Here is a 10,406-nt window from a genome sequence, read left to right on the forward strand (position 1 = left end):
ACTTAATGGCCCAAATCCTTGTCATCATGATGCGGGAAAGGTGGATGTTGTTAGCTAGCACTCTTCAGAGATATGCTGAAGTAGTCTCTGTGTGTGTCACTCCATGTCTTGAGATGTTAAAGAAAGACAGGCTTTTACCTGAATTTTTCTCCTTTTGCCTTTGAGCAATTACTGATCTTGGCCCACAGATTCTTCTTATTTACATTTTTTCACATTCCATTTGAAACATTGCCTCCCAGTAACTGTTAGGTTTTTCCAGGTTAGACCACCAATGTGCAGAGGTACTAAGCTGGGGAGAGATTTGCATTAGAGAATTGTTTCAGACCTATCACTTTCCCTGATGCATGGTGAAACTTCTGCACATCCACAGACGTGCTCAGCACTGTGTCAACGAGTGCAGGGGACCGGCAGCAGTGCTGTTATACTCTGCAGGGTCCATACCATTTGTCTGTAATACCACTGTGATAGGACACAAAGCGCCAGCACTGCCATAATGCAACAGCAGTGGGAGAGTGGCTGGATACACCAAAGAGCAGTGCCAGGGTGCTGGGCATTGCCAGGAGAGAAACCACGGACAGCCCTGGGGTGTACCTAGTGCCACAGCATTGTGGATTGCAGGTGCCCACAAGCAAGGGAGAAGCACAGGATCCCTCCTTGGGTCTAGTGATGTGGGATGGGACCCATTCTCCTGACACTTCTCAGCTGCTTTCAGGAACCGGCTGTCACTTGGGGATGATACAGATGTATCTCACTCACCCAGAGGTGGTAAACCAGTTGATAATTTTGCAACCTTCAGGAGGCCAGGAAGCCTCAAAGCAGAGATGGAGAACAGAGACAGAGGAGGATATGGCAGACAAGGCAACAGAATTTCTTGGTAGCCTCAGGCTGATAACACAACTTGGTTTCCTGGCTGGGTGAGTGGACGTTACAGACACAATTCATGTGCATCTGCATATAGGGCCAACAGCAAAGTGTTGTTAGGTAGTGCATAGGAATGCGAGAGCTGATCATACCAAACGTGGTCTACAAATCTAAAGTTTGTTGTGCAGCAGAGGCTCCTACCCACATCTGACTTGGCATCTGTTCTGAGCAAGTAGGTCATCAACAGTCAGCAGATGTTTCATTGCTACTTATGGAAGCACTCTTTATAGAAAAGTTCCCTTTTATGCCTCTTTTGCCTGTAATCTATTTGCGTCTTGTTTGGGCTGCACTTCTTGGACCAGTACGTGTGTTGGAGAAAGCAAAGGCTGTTAAACCCTTTTGTTGGCAGTTGCTTTCTAAGCCTCAGGTTGTTATTTATTTGCTATTTTAAAAAAAGTACAGCAAGCTGGACAGTTTTCTTCTTTTTTTTTCCCTGCCTCAGTGATGAAAATACCAGAGCCATTCATATCTCTTTAATGACTTAATATGTCTCTCACTTTACTGGCCCAATAATCCTGGTGTGATGAAGAAGCAATTGAATCACAATATACCACTGGAATAACAAGCAAGGAGTGGAACAATAGCATTAGTGACATATTTGTGGATAAATTCTTTCAGAAAAGTTTGGAGACTAATACCAGGGTCATTAACTGAAATGTGCGAGTCCCACCAAGATGCCCCAGCCAGTTTACCAAATCCTGAAGGTGAAGATCCAACTGTGCCTAAACAGTCAAGCACTAGAGTGGTGGCAGGGACTCCCTTTGGCTGTCACAGATTTATCAGCAAAGTGGACTGAACACTTGTTCTCCTGGGTTACAACTGCTTAAAGAGAGAAATTGTCAGTGTCAGGTAATCCACACACAAAGAGCAATCCTTTACAGAAGAGAAATGCTAGGTGTGCCTTGGAGGCTGTCACTGGTTCTTCTCTCAGTGATGTTCAGCTCCCAGTCACAGAAGAATGCTGAGACAGTTGAATTGAACAAGTTTAGACAGGATTTTCATGTGGGATCAGCACAGACTTTTTGGTCTAAATTTAAAACTTCCTGTTCTTCTTGGTATCCTAAATGGTTTAAATGTTTACAGAGGAAACAAAAAGTCCCCAGATTAAAAGTAACATGTGGAGCCATGAAATGAAGGAATGAACATAAAGGATCTTATAGGCTGTGGAAGGATATAGGATATAGGGGCTTTGTTTCTCTTTTTTTGCTGGCACATTTTAATTCTTCCCAACTTTGCCTGAAAGAGTTAGTATGTGTCACTGCTCTCCTCAATTTGAATTCTTTTGTCCTTTCTGAACTCAGACGTTCCCTTCACAAACCTCTGACCAGGTTGGTCACACTGTGGTGCATTGCAGTAAGAGATGCACAGGCTTGGGATATGTAGATTTCCAGGTATTCAGCTGTCCTCAGTTTTCCAGTGGATGTGGTTGACGTGCTTTGGGCTGGCACCACAGTAATTTGTTCACGTCTGTATCTACAGAATACCATTTGCAGCCTGTCCACAGTACAGTACAGGGTGGTGTGCTGAAGTAACGGCTTTGCTTGCCTCGATGCAGGCTCAGAGCAGCATCTGCTGCACTGTGATAAAACAAGCTCGACTGTAATGTCTTTTTTAAAGAAAAATCTAGTACTCATATTTTCTGTCACTAAGACTTCCCAGGTTCTCTTTTAGAAGAGAGAGATGCCTTCAGAGGTCCTGACATGCTCATTTGCTGCTGGTTAGTGTGAACTGTTTGGTTACAGCATCACTTGTTTCTGACCTGCTGCAAGTACAGAGCACATGCTGTGAGTTCCTTCAACCACAGTGTGTGGCAGGGCCCAGAGGTCTATTAAGGAGGTGCACAAAACTTCTTAGTAACCCTAATGCTCGCCCATGTTCTCCTATGTGAGAGCACACCCAAACCCAGTGCAAATGCCAGGCATCTGCATGTTCCTCTGTGTACAGCGTACGACTCTCACATATCCATGAATACCAGTCATTCCTTACAGCTCGATTTCTTCACACACCACGTAACTGCAAGAGCTTAACAGTGGGGAGGTTGACCTCTTTTATCCTTCAGGCCTGGCAATTACTCTGATCATTCACCAGCCTTCCTGCTCAGTACAGGATGGAGATCCCTGCCTGATGAGCCCTGAAGAAAAAACAGTATCATGTGGCCCTTCTACTAAGAGAAATTTGGGATATCTTTTTGAAGTCTCCAAGCTGTGGAGAAACCACCCCATCAGTTGTTCCCATGGTAAATACCCTTCGTAACAGGAAAATGCAGCTAATTTCTGGTTTGAATGGATCTCATCCCAAATTCTAGTCACTGAAAGTCATTACTGTTCCACCTGCTAATGAAAAGAGCCTTCCAGAGGATCCCCACCTTGGTAAAAGTACTGACTAACTGACTGACCCAGTGGCCACCCACTAGTGTCTTTGCTCAGTTAAATAAAGCTTTTTTAGCTTCTCACTCCAGGTGAAGGTTTTCCAGGCCTTAGGAAATCTAATGATAATCTGAAGGTCTCCAGAAAGTTTAAGCTACTCTCAGGAAAACTTCTTCATACAGATTAGCCCATGTATGGATTTTAAGAGCATTTTAACGTAAGTAATTGTTGTTCTTCTTATTTTCTGCCAGATCAGAAACTAAACCAGTTGCTTTATTTATCACTGGCTTTGTTTCCAGACACAGAAGACAAATGTTTAATGAGCATTTTTACTTCTTCTGCGTCATTACTGATAACTGACACCATTGTATCGTGTCTACAGTTTCTACTGTTCCTAAGAGATGCAAAATATTGTCCTTATCACGCTGGCATTAAATTTTCTGCTTTTAGCTTCCCATGTTGGTTTGGATGAACAGTTAATTCGTTGTTACCAACTTTTTCCCCTTTCTGACAAATACATTGGTTCAAGCAGGAGGGAGGCTTAATAATTTACATACTCCAGACCCAAATGGGGCTGCCCCATGGTCAACACTCAGCAGACCTCTAACATCTCCTTGCTGTACACTCAGATGGACAAAAAAGGGCCTTATGGGAAGGTTGCTTTAGCTGTGCTCCTTGTCCAGTCCCTTTCACGTACTCCTGAATGTGCATATATTCTGCAGATGCTCACATTGCTCCATGCAGCTTGGCCAGGAGTCCAAGGTTTCTTTGGGAAGGGTTTTTTTTGCTGTGCTTTGGGGTTGTTTTTCCTCCTTCAGTTTTTAACTAAAGGTCTATCTCTTCAACTTGTGACAAGAGATGAGACTTGACTTCCTCTGTCCTTTCCTCTGTCAGCCTTTTAGCCCTGAAGGAGGACGAAGCAGTGATGATCCTGTGCTATGCAATGCTGGAGGGAAACTGTCTCGCATCAGTGGTCACTCAGGCTTGGAAGGAAATGGAAGAAAGAATCCTTGGATTCGGAGATTTGGTAAAGATGTTGATGTCCACTTTTGACTCCCTCTACGTGCAGGGCTCCCTGCAGTGCTGACCACAGTGCTCTGGCAGCCAGAGCTCATCAGCACTGTCCTTTCAGGTGCCACCTCCTGGGAGAAGCTGACCTGGTGACCAGGGAGGCAAGCTCCAAGCCAGGGATATGGGAGCTCCTCAGTCTCCTTTTCCCCCACTGACCTCCTGACTGCATCCACCCTAGGTGTGTGACAGCCTCGGGCGGCTTCACATGGACCTGTGTCCTCACTGTGCTTTCTGCTCGCTGAAGAGGGAGCAATGTCAAAACATCCATACCCTGAACCGTGTTCACTGCGAGACAGGCAACTTCTCCCCTTACATCAACCCTCAGATCTTAGCCCAGCACCAGGCTGCAAGCAACAAGGTAGTGAGCACGCTGAATGTCCTGCTGGCCTCTGAGAAGAAGCCTAGGCTGGGTGGTGGGGAGGCGTGGAAGAAGCATAGCTCTCTTCATCCCTTCTTTGCAGACCAGCTTCCCAGACACGTCAGAGTACTATGGCATGGATGTTTTCAGAGGGCTGAGGGCAGAGTACTGGTGCAGCCGGATGGCCACTTATGGTTGTGAGGATGTTCGTGTGGCCCTCTGGCTGAAGGCAGAGTACACTGCCTTCAAAGATGGAGATAACCCAAACCAGGTGGGTGCCCCGTGGATGCTCCTATCCCTCTTTCTGCTCTTCTTCCTCTGGCTTTCATTCGCATCTCCCCCTAGATCTGTGATTCGGATGGAATTCAGCACCCTAGCTACTGCGGGTTCAAAAGCCATCAGTGTCTCCAGCAGAGCCTCAAGAACCAGAGGGTAAGAAGCAGCCTGGACTGCCCTTTACACAGCCTTCTCCTCCATCATTGGTCCCTCCACAGCCAGCCCCAAGTCCCTGCAGGACTCACAGGCCCACTGCTTTTCTCTCCAGCAGGACAGAATTGTGTGTATTTGGAGGGGGTGACAAATAGTGACCCAAGCGCAGCTGACATGTAATTGAGGCCATGGGATTTGCACAGATGCTGTAAGAGGTGGCATCAGAGACAAATACTAATGTTGAGACAGAGGAACTGTGGGGACCCTCCCATCTGCCGGGGGTATCCCTGTCTATCCCTCCCGGAGAAGGTCTCCCCCATCTACTGGGTGCTTCCTAGGTGGCAACAAAACCCAAACACACAAGAGCAGCACAGAGCACTAGCCCATATGTCAGCTAAACACACATTTAGCTATCAGCCTCTCCATCCCGCTTTCCAGCTGGTTCTCCCCTCTTCCCTCTGGCACCCCTGCCATCCCAGCCTCCAGACACCAGCCATCATGGGGATCCTCTTTTCCCGGGGGAAGGATAGGCAGCGGTATCAGTCCCATGAACTCAGGCTGTCCTTGCAGGTGTTTCGCCGCAGCTGCCGCAGAAACAAGACATACCGGGTGCTGAGTGAGAAGGAGGGAGAGGAGGAGGTGCAGCTGTGGCACCAGAGGTTCCTCGACCTCTCCAGGGGTTGATGCATGGTAGTGGGGACATGTGCAGGAAGCACAGGGCTCCATATCAGGCTCTCTGGGGCTGTGGTGGGACATAATACCTGGATAGACTTGGACAGCTCTTCCCAGACCGCTTGCTGGTTATGGCAGCTCATCATCGCCAGATCTCACCCTCCGAGCATCTGCTCTGCACCAGTGGCAGCAGCACACCATGAGGGGAGCCTCACTCCACAGCATTTCACTGTGGCACCTGCTGGAACTCATCCTGAAAACATTTTTCTTCAGCCAAAGGAGCAGCTGAGCATTGGAGAAGGCATCATCAGCCCTGGGAACCTGGATTTAGAGTCTCTGGCCCAAGCATCCTTGTCTGACATCCCACCCACGTCTTGCCTCCCTCCCCCTGAAGGCCTACTATACCAGTTAGTAGTTCTCCCAAGGGTGAGACTTACTGTATAAAGAGCCCATTGTTCCCACAAACCTAACTTGCTCCCTTCTCTCTGATGCCACTGCTCTATTCCACCCCTCAGTGACCCCTCTGATGTCTGAGGTGGGTCTCCATGGCCCCCTGCTCTGCTCTGTTTCTCACTTATTGTAGCCTATGTATTCCTCTAAGCATGAGGACTCCACCATGGTCTTTTCTCCTCCCAGCCCATGGGAAGGAACAGAGCCAGGTACCCTCAGGTCCCAAATGCAGCATGAGGAAGGAGCTAACGTATGCCTTTGGCTTTCCATTTTTATTTCTAAAGTCAAAGGGTTTATTGGGCCTGTGTTCTCCAACTGTACATCTGGAAAAACAATTCAAACAACAAAACACGCAGCAAGGCTGGCGAGGGGGTGCCATGTGGGGAGCACAGAGGAGCTGGTGGCACCCCTGGAGGCAGGGGCTCCTCTCTGGCAGGACAGCAGAACCCCACATCTCCTCCGCTCCCCCCCAGGCTGTGTGTCTCCCCACACCTTCTCCTGCTCCCCCATGTCCCTCCCCAGGCTGTCCTCTCCCCGTGGCCCCACAGGCTGTCCCTCAGCGGCAGCGGTGCACCTCCACGAAGTGCCGGCACTGCTTGCACTTGACGGCACAGCACCAGCGGAACTCGCAGCTGCAGCACTCCACCACCTCAGCCTGGGCTGTGCGGAAGCCCCTGCCGCAGCACAGGAGATCACAGCCATCCATGGCCGCCGAGGTCCGGTTGCACTGGCGGCCTGAGGTGCCAAAGACCCCATGCAGGGGGTCCCGGTCGCAGAAGTCTGGGCTGGCCAACAGGTAGACCAGGTCGTGAGCTGTGTAGGGCTTGAAGCGAGAGCTCTTGGGCACCAGGAGCTTGCAAGAACCAACCCGCTTGGGGTAAACCTCCGTCGCTCCCTCGAACTTTTCCTTGAGGATGTTGCCCACCTTGTGGAAGGGAGGCATCACCTTCCAGCATGTGCGCACCTCGCAGGAGTCTGACACGCCGTGGCGCTTGCACTCCACCTTCATGTGGGCCAGGAGAGCCTGAGGAGCAGGAGGCAGCTGCCAGCCAGACCTGGGACACCCTGACCCATAGCTCCCACAGCTGCAGGTGCAGCAACCACTGTATCCACACACCTCCATGGGGTGGGGAGGGAAGGGAAGGGAAGGGAAGGGAAGGGAAGGGAAGGGAAGGGAAAGGAAGGGAAGGGAAGGGAAAGATCATGGCAAGGCAAAGGAAGGGAATAAAATAGTTCTTTTAAGCCAGGTCAGTATAAAAGAGAAGGGGTTCCCCTCTAAGGGAACAGGATGGCTTGGGTGTGTAAAAGAAATCCCTGATGCAGAGCAAGAGATGAGGACCTGCTGTGATCCATGGGGCTGTGGGGAGGGGAACAGATCTGCCCAGAGCCAGAGGACATTCAGGGGACCAGATCTAAGTGTCCCCTGCAGAAGATGGTGCTTTTATTCAGGAGGGACTGAAGGAGCAGGGAAGCCTGTCAGAGCAGGATGGAGAAACTAATTTCCTTTGCAAAAAAGGCCAAGGAAAGTAAATCACAGCTGAGGTCTGTGAGGAAAAGGAGACTTTGCACAGAGGCGGGTTAGGGAGGCTGGGACCCACACACACACAGGCGAGGAGCCAGCTCGATGTGAGCAGCACAGTGCTGGGCTGGGAAAAGGCAGCAGGACAGACCTCCTCTGGGGACCCATGGCTGTCCCGCACTGCTCCTCAGGGTAAGGGGGCTCCACTTAGCCAGGGAGAAGCTCCTGAAGCCAGGCTTGCTTCCCAGCCCTTGTTCCTGCCCTTGCCTTCCTCCCAGCCTCATTGTTGTGCAGGTTCATGAGCGCTCGGCTGGAGGAGACGCCGCGGCTCCTCTCAGGGTTGTCTACAAAGGCTTGAGAGAAGGTAATCCCATAAAACAGATTATCAGAGCAGCCTGACCATTGGAAACCTGCAAAGGGAAAGCACCCATGAGATGAAGAAGCAGCAGCAGCCCTGGGAGGCGCTCCCAAAGGGCTGAGGACTGTGGAGAAGGGAGGTGACTCCTCCTCTGGTGAGGGTCTCCTGCATGGACCTTCTGCTCTGCCACCCCCTCCCTGTCACCAGCCTCCTCCTTCACCTTCGGGGCTGACTCCTCCGACCTTGCGGTCGCAGCCACACTTCTCCAGCTCCCCACGGCTGCAGGCGCGAGTGACAGCAAAGGCAATGCCGGCCGCGGCGATGGCGTGGATGAAAGCAGACTCCCATGTTCCTGCAGGGGGGAGAGAGATGCCACCAGTCTGTGGAGGGGGAAGGCATTCATGGGACACAGTGCAGGGGAAAAGAGGTTGTGATCGCATGCAGGAAAGACGCATTCTGATGGAGAATGCTCAGGAGAAATCTCTGTAAGGATGCTCACCCGGTGACGCTGTTCCTAAGGCTTTGGACCACTAAGAAAGACGGCTCTGTGGGGTCCTTTGGGATCCATGTCTTTGGCACCCTGAGTTCCCGGGCCAGGTGTCCCATTGCGGGGGAGAGAGCTCAGCAGCCCCCAGGAGAAGTGAAAGGGGAGCCGTGGTGGGAGATGCCAGGGGATGAGCCTCCCACACAGAGCGGTTTGTCAGGGAGGACCCTGCCGCTTTGTGTCTAGGAGCCAGAGAGACTCTTGCTCATAGCTCCTTGCACGGCTCTTCCCATCCAAACACATGCAAAATCTGTTCAGTGCTGTTTTGGGGTCATAGATCCTTTTTTCCTGGCCTGCAACAAAAAGGGACTGCAGGTGCAGAGCAAAAGCTTTGATTTGAGCTACTACTCCAAAGGGCTGGGTTGGTCAGGAAGATCTACCAGTCTGCACAGCTGGTACCCACAATAGTCCAGATGGGACCAAAAAGCCAAATCTGGCCAAATGAGGAAGCAGTTTAGACAGAATACTAATATTTGTAATAACATACGCATTTGGTTCCATTTGCTGTGTGTTGACAGCTACGGTAGTATGTGGAGGAAGGCACTGGCTTCTCTGGGCACACTAGCCCAGGAAAGGAGCTGGTGTGTCAAGGGAACCCCATGGACATACCGACGGGACTCCCTGCGCTGCCTCCCCATCACTGACCTTGGATGGCAACCTTGCCAAAGACCTGCAGCCCCTGCAGCGTGGAGCAGTTCCACCACGGGGAGTGGAACTGGTGCTGGCACTCCTCAACAGCCAGCTCCGCGCCTCGCCTCACCGCATCCATGGCTTCCACCTCCCACTGACAAACACGAACCTGCTCTTCTACCAGCCCCATCAGGCCCTCGCAGCCCCTGGGGTCCCGGAGGAGCACCTGCAGGGAATTCTGCTTGGCCAGGTACTTGTGGGGCAGTGGAGAGATTCAGTCGCAGATGAGAGCAAGCCAGAGCCGAGTCTGTGTGGGACTGGCCCTCTGTAGCCGTATTATAGAGCAGAAATGGAGCAGGCAAGGGGATGTGCTGCCTCTTGTCTGTACCGAATTGGACATTCCTGCTCCTGGTACTGATCTGTGCCTCTCCAGCTTCACTGTCTCCCTTCATGCTCACAGAGATATCCCTCTTAATGTGCTGCCTTTGGGCTGCCCGGTTCCTTCTTCCACACTTTCTCACAGATCTGCCTGTTTTCTTGGGAGACAGCACCTCCCCAGGTGACTTTCCAATCCAGACAGTACAAGTACAAAGCATACTTACAGCCAGGTCACAGCAAGGACATGCTGCACCAGGATCAGCACCACGTACAGCCACACCATCTCCATCCTGTCCCTGGCAAAACTCCACCTTCATCCACAGTGCAGGAGCCACCTGAATCCTCTCTTGCAATCTGCCTCTGCCCAGTAGTTGCTCTCACAGCAGCTCCAGCCCAGCACTGCAACACATGGGTAGCCCTTACCCTGGGCAATGACTGTGGGCTGCCTTGGTGTGCACTGCCAGCATCAAAGACCTGGTAGCCTGCAGAAACCTGACAGGTTGGCCTTGCAGAGCCTCCACGCTAGTGCTGTTCTCTACCTACAGCTCAGGCAGCATCGTGGGAGAGCACTGAACCAGAGGTCTGGGGCAGGCATCTGTCAGAAGGAGCTCACATGGCTGGGGTCAGCTTCAGTGTCAGAGCCCTGCTCTCTGCTGTCCTGTCAGCAGACTATCTGGTTGTCTTCATCCACAGTCAAGTCACTTCATCCA

The 10,406-nt window shown here is 51.2% G+C and overlaps 2 protein-coding genes across 2 annotated transcripts in view; one reads left to right on the forward strand and one right to left on the reverse strand.

The window, feature by feature from the left end:
- ACRBP (acrosin binding protein) overlaps positions 1-5,829 on the forward strand; it is a 14,545-nt gene extending 8,716 nt beyond the window's left edge. Inside the window, 5 exon segments of the mRNA XM_010023771.1 lie at positions 4,182-4,314; positions 4,537-4,716; positions 4,820-4,987; positions 5,062-5,148; positions 5,716-5,829. Of these exon segments, the coding sequence (XP_010022073.1) occupies positions 4,182-4,314; positions 4,537-4,716; positions 4,820-4,987; positions 5,062-5,148; positions 5,716-5,829 (682 nt within the window).
- Positions 5,830-6,823: 994 nt separating this feature from the next.
- The window catches only part of LOC104412930 (protein Wnt-4-like), a 10,790-nt gene continuing 7,207 nt past the window's right edge, over positions 6,824-10,406 (reverse strand). Inside the window, exons 3-6 of the mRNA XM_010023772.1 lie at positions 9,334-9,571; positions 8,365-8,496; positions 8,054-8,196; positions 6,824-7,291 (exon numbers count right to left, since the gene is read on the reverse strand). Of these exons, the coding sequence (XP_010022074.1) occupies positions 6,824-7,291; positions 8,054-8,196; positions 8,365-8,496; positions 9,334-9,571 (981 nt within the window). The remainder of the gene's footprint in view (positions 7,292-8,053; positions 8,197-8,364; positions 8,497-9,333; positions 9,572-10,406) is intronic.

Source organism: Nestor notabilis, unplaced genomic scaffold (genome assembly GCF_000696875.1).
Source record: "Nestor notabilis isolate BGI_N333 unplaced genomic scaffold, ASM69687v1 scaffold27621, whole genome shotgun sequence".
Lineage (NCBI taxonomy): Eukaryota > Metazoa > Chordata > Aves > Psittaciformes > Psittacidae > Nestor > Nestor notabilis.